General features: G+C 41.0%; 1 protein-coding gene across 2 annotated transcripts in view; it reads right to left on the reverse strand.

Moving 5' to 3' along the window:
• Positions 1-21,607, reverse strand: part of LOC127434765 (catenin delta-2-like) — a 426,842-nt gene that overhangs the window by 360,913 nt on the left and 44,322 nt on the right. For both annotated transcript variants that reach the window (XM_051687724.1, XM_051687723.1), the window contains exon 2: positions 6,389-6,519. In XM_051687724.1, coding sequence (XP_051543684.1) covers positions 6,389-6,514 — 126 coding nt within the window. In that variant the 5' untranslated portion in view covers positions 6,515-6,519. The remainder of the gene's footprint in view (positions 1-6,388; positions 6,520-21,607) is intronic.

A 21,607-nucleotide genomic window follows, 5' to 3' on the forward strand; every position in this document is an offset into this window, starting at 1 on the left:
ATTCTGCTGAATCAATTCATGAAAACACATCAAGATATGTGGGTGTATTCTTGGCCATGAGCGCAAAATACACTTTATACAAGTTTATAGAGGAGGCTTTTTTTAATTTGCTGATTTATGGAGTCAAGGCTTGTGTGGCTGGGGCTGCTGTAGCTTATCAAACTGTGTGTTTGTGCAAAGAAAAAAATTCCAGGACTATGGAAACTTTGAAGGCCCACTGAATGAAACAGAAGCTGTTTTCCAATTTACAGGGTCTCTACAGTCTTCATTGATCCATACACACTCAGCAGGAGAAATCTGGAGAAGTCCACTTCACTAGACAAAATTTGTTTATTTGGAATGGCCCACAACAGACACGCAAATAAAGGACTTTGAGTATGATGACATAATTGTGTAAATAAATGCAAATATAACATACAACAGGGGAGACTGAGGCTAGCTGCCACACAGGGAAGTTGTCACGAGGGCTAAATCTCAGTAACGATAAGATTTGGAGTCAAAAGTCCATTGCGCAAATTTGAGCTTTCTCTAGCAGTGATTTTGTATGTTGGTTTCTGTGATGCAGTAGGTTTACCTCACAAATGGATTCTGCTGCTTCTCTTGACGCACTGTGAATAAATATCACCTTGCACTTACGTGCTTCTGTGGGTTGAGCCATCATTTGTTTTTACGAACATTAGCACATCTCCCAGTAGGTCCTAGTGGGCCCAGTTTTGAACCAGTTTTGTGACAGAGGTGGATTCACAAAAACCTACTGCATCACATTTGGTGGCAGCGGTGGGATGTAATAATTTTAATGTTCATGCGCTATCGGAATCACATGTGCACCCATTTCTCCGATAGCTCAAACAGCGGGAGATGGAAATGTAGCATGGATGATGTGTGTATGTGTTGCAAGTGCTGCCATTCCCAACGTTGATTATCAATTCATCACAGTTTCAAACAACTAGTTCAAAACCTTCATAAATTTGTATATTTTTTTTGTGTGAATTCTACTCTCCAAAAAAAAAATGTCCACTACCATATTATTTTTTGTTATAGCTCTCAGGTAAAGAAGCGAACATAATCAAACCACACAGGTGTAGCGAATTTATATGTAAATAATGTATTAATTTGTTTACGAATCTTGGCCACATTCTACCACCATTATATGTAAGGAAAACAGTATGTGTGAGCTAGGAATTCAATTAAACTGTTCTTATTCTACATTATTATGTAAGGAAATTTATGATGGAATTAGTCGCGTTCGACAACCATTATCAGTTAGATAAATGACAAATAACTAGATTATTTGTCTGAATAAAATTCTCCACCATTAAAATCGTAATACAATGTCTCGTTGTATCCGCTCACAATTTCTATTGTAAGGAATTAGCTTTAATAAGGGAATTATGATTAATTCTCTTATTGGAGTAATATTATTCTCATGGCTTACTGAAAATAATATTACACATATATAGGTATAGCTTTGAAGCGAAATCTTTTAAAAACAGGGATGAGATTATTTATCAGAATATACCACAGTCAAATTATCTTTGAATACATTCAAACTTTATTGCTATTCTAAACATAAACTAATCTAACACAAAACATGAAACAGGTTGGTGAGTAGTGACAGAATGTGAAATATATGATCAATACAGAGAAATTGAACTTTATGGAGCCTGGTGACAATGCCTTAAGAACCATTTATCCTTCTTTGAGTCTACATCGATTTGCAATCGGATTACCCAAAGTATTTAACTAATACACCTGCACTTTGAGCAAAAGTCTGGAGATGTACTTGCGTGTCATTGCGTTTACTTGCATTGCGTTATTTGTGTTGCTTGGTTCTTTGGCTCTTTGTAGAAAGTTTGTTCCATCGATGTTTTGGACTTCTGTTATGATCGGATATTTATTGTCTGGATGAAGCAAGGCCTTCTGCAAGGAGGACTCTTGACTCCCGTTGGATGTCTGAACCGTAGAGCAGAGAGTGAGAGGCTTCCTCGGGACTTTTGTGTCCCAAGTTTTCCTTGGACTCTACATGGCACGGAGGATTAGGAAGAAACAAGAGAGCCGAAGAGAGAAGACCAAACGACGGTTCCAAGAGAGGATTCCAAGAGAGCAGAAGAAGAGAGAAGAAACACATTCTTCCTGTTTTGGAAACATTTGAACTGAAATTGGCCGCACTCCAAAAGGTGTCCTGAGCCAATCAGAAATTACTTTTCAGAGTCACATGGTCGACTGGTCTGTCCTTTTCAGAGTTGATTTACGATCATTTGTGTGCAAAATTCCTGCTCAAAAATAGTGAATGTCTAATCAAACTTTTATATCTTGAAAGCTTTGCAAGAGACATGACATTATTTGTCATCAACATTCTCTACATAAACAAGCAAGCATTTACATACTAAATGTGACACTTTCATAAAAATTACACGTGTAAGTAACAAAACATTAAAATCCCTGATTACCAATCATACTGGTTAATTCATTGGTTTTACAACATGGATAATACATTACACATTATGAGAAACCTGATTGTCGGGGTATTTTAACAGGTGAAGCCTTGAATAGTACAAGATTTAAAGATTCTAATCATTTATTTGTTAGTTAGAAGTGATTACAAATAACTACACCTTTTAAAAGGTACATCGGCTATAATCATTAATTTGTCAGTTATGAAAGTAATCACAGGTCAAAGTAATTTTCAGAATTAGCCAGCAAGGCTAGGTATTGTGTACATTGTGGATCTAAATGCTTTCTGTACATTTCACAGGGTTGACTCAGTGAAAGTACAACATTCATGGATTCCTTCACGAGTCTACATTTCCTGATATGGCCGCGGATTTATGCATTTAAGGTCACAAGGTCTTACTTACAAGGTCTACACTTGGCCATTTGGTCTTACAGAGGGTTTAAGTTTGTGGAACAAAGAAGGGTTGTCCATATGGGTTAGCTCTGTCATACAAACCCTAGTCTGAGATTAAGCAGGAATGGTAGAGACAGTCTCCTTCAGCAATTTAGGTGCCATGGATTCGTTTTATGACTCTCTAATGGCTTGGTGGGAGCTCTCTCTGATCTGTGGAATATGGTGTTGTGTTAATTTGATGGCTTCGTTCGTGGATAATCCTACACTGGCATATATTAAGACAGCAGTACTATATTAACTATAAATGTAAGCGCAGCAAAGTTCTAGAGGGAAGAATAGCAGCTGCACATCATCGTACCATTAGCTAGGTAACTCCTAGCCAATCACATGTAAGCCATTGCTTTATACAGTGTAATGACATTGCTGTTTCAGTGTGCTAACATGGCAACCTCCACCACCACAAGTTGAGTCCCGTCCTTCACCGGGTTAGGCTCCTCACCCCTGCCTCCTATCTCCGGCAGGATATGACGGTTCTGAGTACAACTTCTTCAGACCGCCAGACGGGAATTACACCAAAGAGAGACATTATATTTCTGTTTTATATTCGTCAAATAAATGTCATTTTAAATTTCACTCAAGTCTGCAAGTCTTCCTGATAGAACTATAACTATATTATGAAGGCAGATTTTTACCGAAACTTTTAAATGTATTTTTAGGACAAAGTTATATTTCAGGCCAGGGCATGTTGTCACATTTTTATTGGCACAGGTTGTCACGTGTTTTAAATGTCATAAATACCTACAATTTCTCAATTATAATATTTGTTGGTCAAAACAATTTTTTGCTATTTATGGTTGTTTTGGGGGTTGTGATGAGCGCAGTGTGGGGGTGATGGACAAGTTGACATCAAAGGTCAATTTATTTTCAATGAACTGTGTCTTGTTTTCCTGGGTATTATCAGTGAAAATGTAAAAAAAAAATTTTTGTGAAGACTTTAAGCTATGTGGCTATGCAGAAATGTAATTTTAAAAATAAACCTACCCTTTAACATAAATTTAACATAGAATGCTTTTGAACTACTATAGAAGTAACAAAGTGGTCATGGTAAGTAACTACAAATTGTACAGGGATGTTTTACAAGCATAATTGTGCTCTTTGAAGCTGGACAGCAGGAGGAGAATCTCTACACATTACTACCATTAATTTACAAAGCTTTCTCATAGTGAATGTCTCGCAGACATAAACAGGTTTATTAATCAAAACTACCAAGGAACCCTAACACTGCGCTACACAGATGCTCAGTTCTGGTGGATATGCTGTCTCAGCACCCCCTGATTTTAATGTTCCTCTTATTAAAGCTCCACATTAAGCTATCAACATTTTAAAGCTCCCTTAATATACTGATGAGAGAGTCAATGCCATAACTCCATGCAACTCAGTGAGAGACCATTGTGAATAAGAAGAAGAAGAATTGGGCCAAAGTGCCACCTGCACAATCTTATTGGCTGTTCCAGGTGTGGCGGGGAATGGCTGCCTCCTAATGACTGTGAACTAAATCCATCATTGAGTAAAACACAGGTGGCCTTTTACTGCTGTGCTGGGTTTTGGCAAACATGAAGAATGTAATCAAATACAAATTACACACTATTATATGTTGCATACTGTGGTGTCAATTAAATCATTACCATGACACATTCCCTTGGTGTAATAGTTCCACAGGCTCTGACTTTATGGCATTTTCCTGATTTCCCCTCCGTCTCTCAATATGCATTCATTGCTGCTGCACTGGATTTTGTCCTCAGGAACATTTCCTCCGTCTAACATTCATCTTTTCACACTACAGTCATTTTCCTCCAGCTTTCTTTCTCACACCTAATGTCCTTCTAAATATTTCAGGTTTTTCTGCACCTTTTAGCGTCTGATCTTTAAATGTCACACCTGGGCTTTAACTCAATAACCCTCTGGGCATTCAAAGCCTGAACGTACATTTTTTAATTTTATATCTATACTGTATATTCCATTTAAAGGGATAACTCACTTCCATGTTGTTCCAAACCTGTATGACTTTCTTTCCCTACATGGAACACAAAAGGGGATGTTAGGCATAATGTTAAGCATCAGGCACCATTCCAATTCATTGCATCTTTTTTTCATACAATGGAATTGAATTGAGACTGAAAATTTTACCAAACATCTGCTTCTGTGTTCCTAAGAAGAAAGTAAGTCATACATGTGAACTCACTTTAAGTGATTTAGAAACTAAGAAATCTATCTTCACATTTATGCTAAAACATGTAGCCTTGTTTGTTTGTTTGTTTGTTTTAAACCTCCATTAAAATTCATTGTAATAACAACATATGATAAAGGTACTTGTTCATCTTTTATGCTGTTCACTTTACAGTTAATACTACTCAGGTACCATTTGACCACTCACAGTAATACAGAATAACCTTTCTTGCTTTTAACACTCTCCTTTTAATTTACAGAGTGTCTATTTGTAAAGAGAATCTGCCACACAGTGCAGCTGCTTGCACCCCAATAGTCTGGTGGTGGAACCATAGAAATATATGGCAAGCTAAACAAAAGATGTCACTGCAGTGGCATGGGGAGTAAAGACATTGTGTGAATGTGTGCTGTTTTCCTAGCGACCGCTGTTCGAATCCGTGTTTTGTCCCACTCTTTTTCCCATCCGATTTCCTGTTTCTACACTTTATGTTTCTGTTAAAACTACTTAAAATAATAGATAAAAAACAATATGAATGTTGATTTCATCACAGTGGTTTGGACACAGTGAATGTCGAGGAGTGCAGAGAAGAGTTTGATCAGGAGGCGGGGTCTGTCGATCGCACTCATTCCCTCCCGTGGCTCAGCATCACTTGTAGATTGCATCACTCTATTACTAATACTCTAGTAACCATGTTTGGCAGAAACCATAGTTTTAATGCAATTAACCATGGTGTCAGTACAGTAATATGGTGGTAATATAGTAACCATGGTTAATTTTGTGGTTACTGTAAATGTATAAAAAAAAAAATACCATGGTGAAACTATGGTTACTGTAGTAAAATCAAGGTTATTTTTTCTAAAGTAAGGTTAAGGTTAGGTTTAGAAGTAGCGGTTAATGTAGTGTGTCTGTGGGACACTAAATAAACACACTGCAGTGATGCCCATACTCTATGTTAGTATTTAAATGTGGGTGCATATCATATCTGACACAATTTGCACCAGGGTGCAGTTAGTATCTACCATTATTTGCACCCGGGTTGAGGTGCAAATAATATCTGCCACTATTTGCACTGGGGTGTAAATAGCATATACCATTAATTGCACCAGTGTGCAACTAACATCTGCCTTTACTTTTTGTTTCTCAGAAAGAGTAACGTCCAGCACCAGAGTTAACAGGACAAATAGCTGCTGTCTCCTGATAAGTCATGGACAATACCGCAAATAATTCGAATTCCACAGCACAAGTAAAACCCTTTATATGGCTTTCTGTCTACAATGTGCTCAGAGAGTTACAGTGGTTATCAGAGATCTTACCTGCTCTTTGACCGAGGCCAGAATGGCAGAGGTGGTCTCTGTTTCAGCTCCATCTCCATTAGAAGCATTCAGCCCTGGGCTGAGCATGGCCTTCTCTGCAGCAGCAGGCTGGTCTGGAACAGGCATGACTTCTGGAGAGGACAAAATATAGCTATCAGCTACACATCTTCAATATTCTATGCATAGTATGGATCTTCAGGGTTGACCAGTGTCATGAGAGTCAAATGTTTCAGTTAAGCTGCTTACTCATTCATTCCTTGCAAACAACAGACAACAGACCGGATCATTAATTTCCAATGGAGAGTTGCATGGGGGTTTGCTGTTGTCTGAAAGTCTGCGGGTGCTGGATTGTCTTTGAGATTTGGATGCAGTTAAATATTTGAACTTTTGCAACTACTATGTGAATGTCCAATTGGATGTTTTCCAATAAGAACTACGATCACAAACTTCTGCAAAGTGAAATCTTTCGTCAAACCTTACATGCATGGTACTTATTTATTCATAACTGTCCTTTCTGCATTAGTCAGAATTTTTTTTTAATGTTGTTTAACACCGTATCCTTGGGCAACCCGTAATATGTTCCTCCCAAGAGTACTGGTGGTCATTTGTCCTATGGGTAGCTATTCATTCATTATTCATTCATCCCACCATGGTCAATAAAAGGGTAAATAACATCACAGATCTGTATGGGTGAACAACCATCTTCACGAACAACTGTGAAGTGTGCACCCCGACGTGCGCAGTTACCTCTGAGAGTGTGCAAAAAAAAAATTTGCAATGACAGGAAAATTATGTGCTTATAAATTTCACAGTTTGATCTAGGCTACATGATGTCACACAAGGGTCAGTCTTTTATTGACAAATACATTTTCCCATTACAAGCATTACCAATGAAAGCCATTCAATCAACTTAAGCACTTTTTTAGTTCTTTTTTTATGTTCTATACTTTACAAACACTCCTGTGGTAAACAATTAAATAAATGAGAAAGACACCCTGAAACATTATTAGGCCCTGGTGGTATTTGCTTATTTAGGCTAATATTTGCTTTGAACTTAACTGTAGGTGACCTCCCATAAAATCTCCAGCTTAAAGTTATGTTGTTACTACTACGTTGTTTTAACTACAGCACACTGCTGTAGTCAGGCACACAATAGACCAAGTCAAGGCATGCAATATTGGTATAAAACTACAACATTTTAACATGAGGCTGACATTTGCACTGAATTTCCCTAAATATCTTATTAAAGTGGGACAAAATTACAATACATCTCTCATTACAAAGGCACACTCTTATCAATGCAACCTCTGATGACCAACAAAAGGGATTTTGTGTGCATGTTGCATGTGTTGACCGATGTAGTAATGAACAGGGCTACTTATAAATACTTACAAGTATAAATCCATATTTGGTTTTGGTAATGAGACTGAATATTACAGAGGACAATCTGAAATCAATGCGAACCACCCTTCAACTTATCATGGAATAAAACATTTGGATCTACATGAATCAATTGTCTTTTCGATTCAGAATAGTGAATTCTGCCGAAATCAGGCTAAAGCTTCTGAACCCCCACTGTGTACTTATAGTAGTAAATGAGCAAATGTCAGTGTGATATGTTTGCATGTTCGGACACAAGAGTCGGGAAACAATGAGGCAGTTCAAGTAAGACTTTATTTTCTGTCTCCTTTTCACACTGCACACTCTTGGTCTCTTCACTCAAAACGAAAAACACTCTCTGAACATAAACTCTCAAAACAGCCTCTTAATAACAAACTTCATATACTCTCAGAACACGTCACGCCGTACTCTCGTGTCACTCTCGCTCCTCTCTTGTGTGTCTTGGCTGCTTTTTAAGGTCTCTCTCCGCTATCACTGTAACAAGAAAGAGCTGTTTGAAATTATGACAAACAGCTTGACGAGCCACACCACTCCCTTTCTCCCGAAAACAGACACACTTCCACGTCCCCATCCCCACATACCCCCATCGCCCAACTCAAGCCAGGGCAAAATCTGGCCTGCCAACTCCCCCCCATTCTAGAGAGAAAGTCAGCCACAGCCATCTGCGCCCCCAGTCTGTGGATCACCTCAAATTTGAATGGCTGAAGTGCCAGGTACCAACGGGTGATCCGCACATTGGTATCCTTCATGCGGTAGAGCCACTGAAGTGGGGCGTAATCTGAACGGAGGGTGAAGGCCTGCCACAGCAGGTAGTAGCAGAGGGTAAGGATGGCCCACTTGATCGCCAGACACACCTTCTCAATGGTGCTGTACTTTGTTTCCCTCAAAGTGAGTTTACGGCTAATGTACAGCACCCCCCCCCCAAAATGCCTGCCGGTCTTCCGCTTGGTCCTGGAGAAGGAGTTGAAAACACTGCTCCTACTCCAGCCACAGCTCGATGAGGGCTTGATGTTGGTTCCACTGGATGCTGGCGAGGGTCTGGATCACTTTGCCCAGTGGTGAAGACTCCATGACGATGTAGCTCCTTCCAAGAATCCCGGGTTTTGACACCGGTGTGATATATTTGTAAGTTCGGACACATGAGGAGTCGGGAAACAATGAGGCAGTTCAAGTAAGACTTTATTTTCTGTCTCCTTTTCACACTGCACACTCTTGGTCTCTTGGGCTCTTCACTCAAAGTGAAGAACACTCTCTGAACATAAACTTTCAAAATAGCCTCTTAATAACATAAACTCTTCATAAACTCTCAGAACACGTCACGCTGCACTCCCGTGTCGCTCTCTCTCCTCTCTGGCATATCTTGGCTGCTTTTTGAGGTCTCTCTCCACTATCACTGTAACAATAAACTGTTAGAAATTACGCCAACCAGTTTGAAGAGCCACACCACTCCCTCTCTCCCACAGACAGACACATGGCCATGCCCCCAACCCCACAGTCAGTATAAAGAAACTCATGTCATGACTGATGCAATCTTTGAAGCATCTTTATTGATTAAAAAAAAAATCCCAAATAATAACTTAGCTGGGCATTAGCTGGGTTCAGATCAAGATAAATGGTTCTGTAGTACAATCCTTGGTTGTGTCATCCTCAGTGGCTGTTGTGGCCAAGCCTGCCAACGTTGTTTTCTTATTAATAAAAATTACTTGCCTCATCACACGACAGTGTGCCTCCACCAAGTCTTCCGAATCTGATTATGCCTACTCAGACCACCATTTCCACATTATTTACCCAGCTCCAATCTTCCCTTTACATATTTGCATGGCTGGTAATATAAGTTACCCCAAAGCCTCTATACTCATCTACAGGAAAAAAAAATGAGTAAATCCAAAATAATTAATTCTGAAGTTCAAAGTTTTACAGAAACAAGTCTTCCCCAATGTGAATTTCTGTGATTTCTCATGAGTGTGACACCACACAAATGGCCACACATCATTACAATCTGTGGCGCAAAAATACAATATGAGATATCTGTTACATCAAGTGATGAGAAATGGCACAGCCCGACTCTTGTGATGACTGGAGGATCCGACTGATTGACACTTTCACTGCCTGTCTAGCTCTCCTCTGCTGGTCCTCAGTGTGACCTACAAAAGAAAGATTGGTACATTGTGCAAAAACGCACTGCCTTAGTAGTTTTCATCCTCTTTAGTTGTGCTGATGTCAAATGTGCCCTGATAAAAGCCTGGGTAAATAGATAAAAAAAATTACAAACTAAATCTCACTGGAGGAATGCTCTGTACCAGGAAAGGTTGTAATAGGCTACATCATCATAATCTATGTATTTAACACAAAATCTACTTGTATTAGGGCTGAAATGGTTAGTCGATGCTATCGACAACGTCGACAATAATAATTGTCGACAAAAATTTCCGTTGTCGAATAGTCGTTTGATCTCATTTAACATGACATGAGATCACATTAAACTCTAATGATGATGCGCAAGAGCAGCACTGCAGTTCACGCCTGACTGAGGAGAGGAAGAATTACACAGCTCACAGTCCAGATGCATTCTAAATTTTCCAAACAGCTTCAGGTGATGTAGATCAAAGTATGAGGGATTATAATGCAAAAATACAAAATTAGTCAATACAGAAGCACTCTCGTTGTGGAATACCTCCACTCCGCTCCACTCCGCTGAAGAAAAACTTGCATGTCAAACGTCTTTAAAGGAAACACTCCGGTGTTACATCTTAAATGCAGTTATATTTAATGCATTATAGCTTTATTAAAGTTCAAATATACGAAAGCAGATCATGTAAATAACTACAAACTCCAAAACTAGCATTTCTCTGTGCGGTCAGCACCTCTTCTATGAACTGTGCGAATGTCCCGATCTAAGGGGGAGAGATTGAAACTGCACCCAGCTGAGGCATACTCTGTCACGGGGACACTCATCCCTCGAGCGCGCGCGCTTAATGCAGCTAGATTATAACGTGATGGCTCGCAAGTTATTGAATCATAATATAAGACACTGTGCATTTCCTATCGTGAAGAAAATTGGCAATAGGCAGCTTTATTAATAAGAAAGAGTTTGTTTTTTTGTGAGTTAAAGATGGATTGAAGTGAACAGAAAGGTGAGAGAGGTAGTCTTCACCCCATTATACACTGCAACAAAATACGTTTTTGATTTGTTTTTGTTTTGGCTTGTTTTCCAATATAAATATTTAAAACTCCTTTAAAACAACATACATTTTCTTTAGCAGCAATACTGCAGAAGAAAAAAAAAATATCTGAGAATGTTGAATATAATATAAAAAATACAAATGTTTTAAAATATCTAAAAATCCTTTAAAAAAAAAAAAAGATGCATTCACCTGAGAAGCAGCATATAATATATTTAGACTTGCTTTTAGAGAATAGCTCTTGAATATAAGCATATTTTGTCCTCTTTATTGTTAGGGAGTATGTTTAGTACAATCTTTTAAGTCAGGGCACAAGCTGAATAATCGGTTAAGAGCTAATGATTCATCATTGCAATAATCGCCGAATAGTCGAATAATCGTTCTAATAACCGTTAGATTAATCGATTATCAAAATAATCATTAGTTGCAGCCCTAACTTGTTTTTTAATAACTCCTCCATCCTCAGATCTTGGCTCAGCAGACTTTTTATATCATGCAAACATATGTAGACTGGGTAATGTTTGTTCCATTTTTCAATGATACAGCTCATTTATTTCACTGTGGTTTGCACTTGTAAAGGAAGCACCAACATTGCAAACCCCTGGGTAGGCAAATGGTGCATCTCTGGGGGCTCTCTGGAGTGGATTGGCCCATGTCAACCTTAGCCTTAAAGAAATCAACAGAGAGTATATTATCATACCTCATGCACTGAAATGTAGCTAATCCAATTAGACAACAGTCTAAAGGGGCATTTCAGAGTGTAAACACAAAAATATATGATAAAAATTATCTACTGAAAAACTCTAAAAATCGTTTCAGGGTTGATGTGGCTTCTTTAATGTGATGTGATCTAATAATCATTCACTTGGCTGAACACACACACACACACAGGTAAATCTTTGTCTATCATTGCAGTACATTTCACATTTAGGGCCTGATTCAGGTCAACACTAAATTACATGAACCAACTTTGCTTTTAAGCAGAACTATGTAACTTTTTATGTATTAAAATATTTTATCTTATCCCAGCTTAATATTCAGAGATAACTGTAAGTAAGCCATTTATAGGTTGAGTTTCTAGATAACTGTAAACAGTGTCTGTGGTGCTATAAATAAGTCCTCTGTTTGTTTTGAGTGACCTGTCCATACCAAGACAGGAGCACTGACTGAGACGGGGGGCGTATTCAGAAAGCGGTTTGAAAACAAACATTTATTTTTGCAACTCCATTCGGTGGAGCTAGTGGCACAGAAATTGCCCTCATTTACTTTATTTACACTCGTTCCTGGTCTTGCTGTGTTCAGTTAATCGGTGCACATTATTACAAAGGCAAAAAATGTCTTCATAATCTTTCATCAAATTATTTGTTCTGCCATTTCTTTTTCAGCTGATGAAAATAATGTTAATCAACAAGCAAATATTTAGGCTGGTATTAGGCTACTGTTGTATGTAATAATGTATGTAAATCTTGCTAATAGCTGGCATAGTAATTCCTAGGACAAAATCTTCATCCTCTCCACAAATGGCTGCAAACTTGCAAGTACACTTGTTGCATTTAGTTGTGGAATACCAATTTTACACAATCCAATCAATTCCCGATGGATAAAATCACCATCTCACCCAACATTTCTACTTTTATTGTAGAATATTGTTTCACTAGGAAAAAGTGGACTACACCTACTGTTCAAAGTTATACAGCTGTTCAACTACAAAGAGACATGTTTGCATACAAAATTATGGCTCAGGATGAACTACTAAAAGACAGAAGAAAGCAATACTTGCATATCGTTGTATCGTTTCCAAGCTTGACAATATACCCACCACACTTCAATCCCAACACTTCAACCCACCATTATGCAAATCAGAGTCCCTTGTAGTCTCATTAAAATGTAATGCACCATTTGTCACACTAGGCTAATCATTACTGTACCAGCCTAGACACAATGCTTTTTTATGTGTCTGTTGTGTCTAAAGATATCAAAGTCTGTTGCTGCAAAAACTGTGTATTTAATATGCAAATTTATACACCAATCAGCCACAACATTAAAACCACCTGCCTAATATCATGTAGGTCCCCCTCCTGCCATCAAAACAGCTCTGACCTGTCGAGGCATGGACTCCTCAAGACCTCTGAAGGTGTCCTGTGGTATATGGCACCAAGACGATCGCACCAGATCATTTAAGTCTTGTAAGTTGTGAGGTGGGGCCTCCATTGATCTGACTTGTTGGTCCAGCACATCCCATAGATCGGTGGTCACCAATTAGCGGACCCGTCTGGGTCTGGACCCCGGCTTGGTTCCATCTGGACCGCAAGACATGACATCAGCTGACCCATCTCACCATTTCTGCACTTCAAATGATCAGCGCGACATAACAACAAAGCTGTGTACAATGCAAGTGCTCGGGCATAGATAGCACTGATCTTTCAGTGCTGTATCCTTGAATATTTTTCTGTATTACAGAATACACTTAATTTATACCCTTTTGCGTGCCATGCAAATATTTGCAGACATGGTTATTTTAATGACAGTAGATCATGGAAGAAAAATACAGTGAGCAACAATATAGATACTGGCATCTTTTGCTAAAACACACTGTAGAAAACAAGAATGAAACAAAGTGATCTTCATGTGTCTGAAATGAATCTGACCGTTCAACTAAACCAGGTTTGTGACAGAACAACGTGCTTCCAGAGCGCCTTTAAACAAATGTTTTTTTTCGCCTTAAATTGCCTTAATTATGATCAGCATGTTTAAAGTCTTTCACAAACAGATTACTTTTGTGAAAATTAATCAAAGATGTCATCATCTCTTGCATAGATGGCAAGGAAAAACAACCAGAAATGTTATATTACTAGTAGTGTAGTGGAGTTCTCATGAGAATGTTTCCATTATTTGATATTTATATTCCATTTATAGGCCTACTTAACTTTAGCTAACATTATTTTAAGCTTTACTATTGTGATGTACATTGTTTGTTGTTGGAAGATTTTAACTTTGAGGAAAATATAAAAAGGTCCATTCAGACTTTTACATTTTCCACATTTTCTCTAGGGGGGTACCCCTGAATCCCCATAATGTATCTTTCTAAAGCCATAAGGCCTGATATGCCCCTTAGGTATCTAAAATATTCAAACACGAATACTGGACTGCTGTCATTCAGCTTCAAAACAAACAGTTGATTTGTACTTTTAATATTCATATCAAAGTGCACTCGATTGATGAACTAATTGAAATATTTTAATATTTTGGTAGAATATTCCCCAAACCCCACTATTTTGGCTTTATCTCTGGGGCCTCAATGTCATAATCCTTGCCTAATTTTGAAGAAACTGTTTTGACTTTGTAAAAGAAAAAAAATCATTAAGTACTATTGCTGCCAACTTGTAAATTTATAATAACCATTTCATAAAATTGATTAAGCATTCCTTATGTCATTTCATAGCTACAGTATACTGACTACTACTGACACCATGTCAGTTGTTGTCTGGACCTTTTCTGGGAAGAAAATGTTGAGACCGGACCTCTTGGAACTTTAAATACACCTGCCATAGATGCTCAATTGGATTCAGATCTGGGGAATTTGGAGGCCAAGTCAACACCTTGAACTCTTTGTCATGTTCCTCAAACCATTCCTGAACAATTTTTGCGGTGTGGCAGGGCACATTATCCTGTTGAAAGAGGCCACTGCCATCAGGGAATACCATTGCCATGAAGGGGTGTACGTGGTCTGCAACAATCTTTAGGTAGATGGTATGTGTCAAAGTAACATCCACATAAATGCCAGGACCCAAGGTTTCCCAGCAGAACATTGCCCAGAACATCACACTGCCTCCGCCAGCCTGCCTTCTTCCCATGGTGCATCCTGCTGCCATCTCTTCCCCAGGTAAACGACGCACTAAAGAAAACATGATTCATCAGACAAGGTCACCTCCTTCCATTGCTCCATGGTCCAGTTATTACGCTTGCGTGCCCATTGTAGGCGCTTTCGGCGGTGGACAGGGGTCAGGATGGGCACTCTGGCCAGTCTGCGGCTACGCAGCCCCATACGCAGCAAGCTGCAATGCACTATGTGTTCTGACACCTTTCTATCATGGCCAGCATTACGTTTTCAGCAAGTAGCTCTTCTGTGGGATCGGAGCAGACGGGCTAGCCTTCGCTCCCCACACGCATCAGTCAGCCTTGGGTGCCCATGACCCTGTCGCCAGTTCACCGGTCGTCCTTCCATGGACCACTTTTGGTAGGTACTAACCACGGCAACCTGGGAACCCCTCACAAGACCTGCCGTTTTGGAGATGATCTGACCAAGTTGTCTAGCCATCACAATTTGTCCCTTGCCAAAGTCGCTCAGATCCTTACTCTTGCCCATTTTTCCTGCTTCCAACACATGAAATTCAAGAACTGACTGTTCACTTGCTGCCTAATATATCCCACCCCTTGACAGGTAACACTGTAATGAGATAATAAATATTGTTAACGTCACCTGTTAGTGGTTTTAATGTTGTGGCTGATCAGTGTATATGTATTCTTAATGTGATTATTTTGTCTAGTTTGTTTAATGGCCATTAAAGTATGTTTGCGTTTCCTCCTTTTTATGTTTATTGGTGCTGGACACTATCATATAAATTGTCAGGCAGTCATGTCTTGGAGTGTTTTAGGGACAACAAGTCACCCCTGAACCTATTGCTTGCTATAGTTTTTAGACCTCTGTTTGTATTTAGGAAGCAATAGAAGTAACAACTTTTTCCATAGATTAAAAATTTATTTGAAAAGTTTTTCTTTTTATTTTTTTTCATATTTAGATTCTAACTTTTTTGGTCACATTGGTTTATCCCTTGATTGGGTTTTGCATTAGTAGTTCATTTTTGTACCCCTGTGCTTGGGAAAATAAACCCCTAAAACAATTTTTGCGCAATTTGTTGCCTCTGTGTCTGCTTCTCTGGCCATATTCATCACTATCATAAATGTTGTCAGTGTGCCAAGGACCAAGTTGTAGCTAAGTGGGCGTTTTGTATCTGTAAGAGGAACTTGCCTTCACAAAAAAATTATCTCCCCCAGTCCCCCTCATCGGGGGTCTCGGAGAGTGTGTGCAGAATAATTCAATGAAAACATGCTACATGACAGCAGATATAATGAGGTTCATGGGCTGTAGCTACTGATTGCATCAAACAAGCTGCTTGATGCCTCATTATCAATGAAGACTGACAACATACATCCATCAGCCCTCCCACTCATTTCCAAACCATGTTCAGGGAAAGCCAGAGATCAGAGACCATTTATTAAAAACACCCTTGTCAACTTCATGATGTCCGTTTTAATGGCATACGTATGAACAAGAACGAGAGAGTGAAAAAGCTTCAACCATTTTCAAAGGCGAAGCCAAAAAGGCAAGGACAACATGACAATCAAGTCGTCATTTTTATTTGAATAGCGCTTTTCACAACACACATCGTTTCAAAGCAGCTTTACAGAAAATCATGCATTAACAAAAAATTAAACTGTAATATCTATAAAGTCTCAGAGTGCTCATTTTGTAGTTTGATTAAATATGATTGTAAATTGTGTATAATAATTAAATAAGAATTGTATTTAAAACCCCGGTGAGCAAGCTGAAGGCGATTGTGGCAAGGAACACAAAACTCCTTAAGATGTTGGTTAATGGAGAAAAATAACCTTGGGGAAACCTGGCTCACTGTGGGGGCCAGTTCCATTCTAGCTAACCAGCATGAATATAATGCCAATATTAGTTATTTATGTGCAGAGCAGGTCATGGTTTAAGATTAGTAAACTAAGTAAGGGTTAAGGTCCAGCGTTTAAAAGAAAAAAAAAGATTTTTTATGAACTGTAAGATTAATGACTAATGTCTTTGAAGTCCATCCTGGATTAACTGCAGAAGTTCACATGGATGCGTTGTCCTTTGTTAGTTGGCTGGTGAAGGCTTTTGTTGGCAATTAAATTATAGTCCATGTATTCCATTTTAAAAGTGTAGTCCATCAATAGAAAAAGGTGAAGCAGGCAGAGATCAATGAGGTGCATCGCAGTTCAACCGGCAGGTCATTTCAGTGAGGTTCAGTGGGGTCCATCCTAAGTACAAGGTTCAGGCAGTGGCATATGAAGTATCCAATGTCTTACAGTTGGAGATGGCATCAGTTCATCCTCTGAAGTCCTTCATAAAAGACTGAAGTGATGTCTGACTGCACTGGCTGCATTTAGTCATCATCACTCTGACACCAAGCAGGAACGGATCTAGCCGGCTCTGGTAACCTCGGAATATGAAACATGGAAACAAGTAGAATAATATTAGCGTAGATGTCATTCAATTTTATGAAGAGTTATAGATCATGATAGATGTTTCTGGTTCCAGCAGACCTAACTAAAGCAGCCTAATTGTGAGTTGATGGATAAATTAGGTGTATGCCTGGCTAAATAGAAGAGTCTTTAGTCTAGACTTAAACTGAGTGAGTGTGTCTGCATCTCGAACAGTGTTAGGGAGACTATTCCATAGTTTAGGAGCCAAATAGGAAAAGGATCTACCTCCTTTTGTAGATTTTGATATTCTGGGAACTATTAACAAGCCAGAATTTTGTGATAGTAATGAACGTGATGTAATATAGCATGTCAGAAGGTCATTTAAGTACTGTGGAGCTAGATCATTCAAAGCTTTGTATGTAGTTAACAGAATTTAAAATTAATATGAAATTTAACAGGTAGCCAATGTTACGACATTAAAATGGGGCTAATATGATTATATTTCTTGGTTCTAGTCAGCACTCTTGCAGCTGCATTTTGAACCAACTGAAGTTTATTTATTGAACTTGCTGGACATCCTCCAAGTAATCCATTACAATAATCTAGTCTTGAGGTCATGAATGCATTAATTAGTTTTTTGGCATCAGCAACAGACTGGTATCAAATATAACACCCAAGTTATTCGCTGTGGAAGACGACGTAACAGTACATCCATTGAGATTTAAATTATATTTTAGCGGCTTATTTTTTAGAGGTTTTTGGTCCAATAATTAGTACCTCTGTTTTGTCGGAATTGAGTAGCAGGAAATTTCTGTCCATCCGATCTTTGATTTCACTGATACATGCTGCTAATTTGGAGAATTGTGAATTTTCGTTGGGTTTAGAAGAAATATAAAGTTGGGTGTCGTTGGCATAACACTGAAAACTTATTCCATGATTCCTTATAATATCTCCCAGGGGAAGCATGTATAAAGAGAAAAGCAGAGGCCTTAAAACTGATCCCTGTGACACTCCATACTTTTGTTTGATTTGACAATTCCTCATTTACACATACAAAGTGGTAGCGGTCTGATAATTAGGACCTAAATCATGCTAATGCAAGTCCACTAATGCCAACATAATTCTCCAGCCTATTCAAGAGAATGTCGTGATCTATCGCGTCGAATGCAGCACTAAGATCTAAAAGCACTAGAAGAGAAATGCAGCCGTGATCAGATGATATTAGCAAGTCATTTGTAACTCTGATAAGTGCAGTCTCTGTACAGTGATGGGGCCGAAATCCTGAATGAAATTGTCAATATATACCATTTCTCTGTAGAAATTAACATAATTGGGAGGACACTACCTTTTCTAGTATTTTTGATAGATTTGAAATTGGTCTGTAATTAGCCAATTCTCCAAGATCAAGCTGTGGCTTCTTAATAAGCGGTTTGATTACTGCCATTTTAAAGTTCTTGGGACATGTCCAAAGGATAGTGAGGAGTTAATAATATTAAGAAGAGGTTCAAGAGCTTAGTTGGTATTGGATCTAACATACATGTTGTGGCTTTTGATTTTTTGATAAGTTTTGTTAGCTCTTCATGACCTATGACAGCAAAGGATTGAAGTTGCTCATGAGGAAAATTATGAGACAGTTTTCTGAGGTGCTGTGACAGTTGATTGCATAGTTCCAATTTTATTTCCGATTATTCAAATTTTATCAGTAAAGAAATTCATGAAGTCATTACTATTATGCTGCGACAGAATATCTGGTTCCCTATCTGACACTCACTCGACGTTGTGTCGCTGTAGTGACACTAAGAGTCACTCTTGGGAGCCCTAAACACCACTGATCTATGAAAAAAGGCCAATGGAAATTGGTGAGTGGAATTTGCATGCCACTCCCCCGGACCTATGGGTATAAAAGGAGCTGGTATGCAACCACTCATTCAGATTTTCTCTTCGGAGCCAAGCGGTTCTATTAATTGAAGCTGAATTCATCCGCGAGTTCATTCACCTCATCTGCTGGATTTTACGGCGCATTTCAGCGGCTTCTCCCCCTCTGCACCCATGGAGTGCAGAGAATGCCCCTGGGCGCTTCGGCAGAATTAACAAAAAGAGTATATTCTAAAAAGAGTATATTTTCATTCTAAAAGAGCGGCACACACGGAACGTCTTTTTAAAGATGTCTTTCCGTTTGTGTGTTATTCCTGGTTGCAGTCATTATCTCTCCGCTTCTGATGGCCACGATCGCTGTCTTACGTGTCTGGGCACTGCCCACGCGGAGACATCGTTCGTGGATGGGTCTAGTCCTCATTGCGAGAACATGACCATGGCAACACTGCAGTCGCGGCTTGCATCCATAATAAAGCAAGCCACCCCAGCAACTCCCCGCCTCGGTCCTTCTACCTATGGGTATGAGGCCATGCCGGTTAGCACTGGGGGCTATTTGGGGAACTCAATGGGAGCACCTCCGCCGTGTAAACCCCCACGGACCTCCCATTCCCCAGCACTCTCGCTTGCCCCGGTTGGGCTCTCAGATGGAACTGCCGGCTCGTCTCACGGTGAGTTCGACCTCTTATTTGGAGCCCGGGAAGACGACGAGTTATCGAGTGCAGCATCGGAGAGCGGGCTCGTCCACTCTGATGCGGACGCATCGGCAGGGTTCCCTCCTTCGGGTGTGGTCGCCCAGTCTCAGGCCGACGCAGAGATGACGGACATGCTTTCCCGGGCAGCTGCGAGCATCGGGCTAGAGTGGAACCCTCCAATCTCCCCTGAACCCCCAAGGCTCGATAATTGGTTCCTGGGCTCAGAGCACCACTCACGGCCGTGCCCTGCCCCGGTCCCTTTCTTCCCAGAAGTGCATGAGGAACTGAAAAGATCGTGGGGGGCACCTTTTACTGCCCGATCCCCATCTTTCAGCTCCCCCTGCTCTCACTACCCACGATGGTGGGGCGGCCAAGGGGTATTCGGTGATCCCCCAGGTGGATAAGGTGCTCGCACTTGTGCCCGCAGAGTGCCGCCACCTGGTGCGGGCGCCCGAAGCTCCCGTCCAGGGCCTGTAGGTTTTCGTCTTCCCTGACGGTTAAGATCTACAGTGCCGCTGGACAAGCTGCCTCCTCCCTGCACGCCATGGCTCTCCTGCAAGTTCACCAAGCCAAGGCACTAAAAGAGCTGCACGAGGGTAGTTCTGAAACAAGATTGATGCAGGAACTGCACTCGGCGACCGATCTTGCTCTCCATGCGACGAAAGTCATGGCGCGGTCTCTCGGGCAGGTGATGTCCACCCTGGTGGTCCAGGAGTGCCACCTTTGGCTCAACCTGGTCGAGATGAGAGAGGCCGACAAGGTACGGTTCCTTGACGCCCCCATCTCCCAGGTTGGCCTATTCGGCGATACCGTCGAGGACTTTTGCCCAGCAGTTCTCGGCGGTGAAGCAGCAGATGGAGGCCATTCAACACATCCTGCCCCAGCGCGGCTCAAAACCTCGCACCCCATCTGCTCATCACCAAGGGCATCCTCCTGCAGCAACAGCACCGGCTCCACCACAGCCCGCCCCCGCGGCCCGGCCCCGGCATGGAGCCCACCGCAGGAAGCAGATGCCACCCATCTCACGGCCGGCCGCCAAGAAACCTAGGAAGGCTTCGAAGTGCCCCTGAGATGGGTGACCCAGGGACGAGGGGATCTGCTTCTACAGAGATGGTAGACAGACCACTCCATCCCCCAGTGGAGGGCCGGGAGGATAATATTTTGTTTCATTTTTGAGAGTCAGCAGCGCCTCAAGTCGCAATGAGCCACTCACATCCCGGGTGACCTCAACACCGCAGCGGACACGCTGTCACGACAGGTTACGCTCAGGAGAGAGTGGAGACTCCACCCCCAGGCGGTCCAGCTGATCTGGAGTCGATTCGGTCGAGCACAGGTAGACCGGTTTGCTTCGCGGGAATCCTCCCACTGCCCACTTTGGTAAGCCTTGACTGAGGCACCCCTCGGTATAGATGCGCTGGCACACAGCTGGCCCCCTGGACTACGCAAATGCGCATTTTCCCCAGTGAGCCTACTTGCACAGACCCTGTGCAAGGTCAGGGAGGACAAGGAGCAGGTCGTCCTAGTAGCACCCTACTGGCCCACCCAGACATGGTTCTCGGACCTCACGCTCCTCGCGACAGCCCCCCCCGGTGAATTCCCCTGAGGAAGGACCTTCTTTCTCAGGGATGGGGCACCATCTGGCACCCGTGACCAGACCTCTGGAATCTCCACGTCTGGCCCTTGGACGGGACGCGGAAGACCTAAGTGGCCTACCACCCAAAGTGGTAGACACGATCACTCAGGCTAGGGCTCCTTCTACGAGGCGCCTGTATGCTTTGAAGTGGCATCTGTTTGCTAATTGGTGTTTTTCCCGATGCGAAGAC

Source organism: Myxocyprinus asiaticus, chromosome 44 (assembly GCF_019703515.2).
Source record: "Myxocyprinus asiaticus isolate MX2 ecotype Aquarium Trade chromosome 44, UBuf_Myxa_2, whole genome shotgun sequence".
NCBI lineage: Eukaryota > Metazoa > Chordata > Actinopteri > Cypriniformes > Catostomidae > Myxocyprinus > Myxocyprinus asiaticus.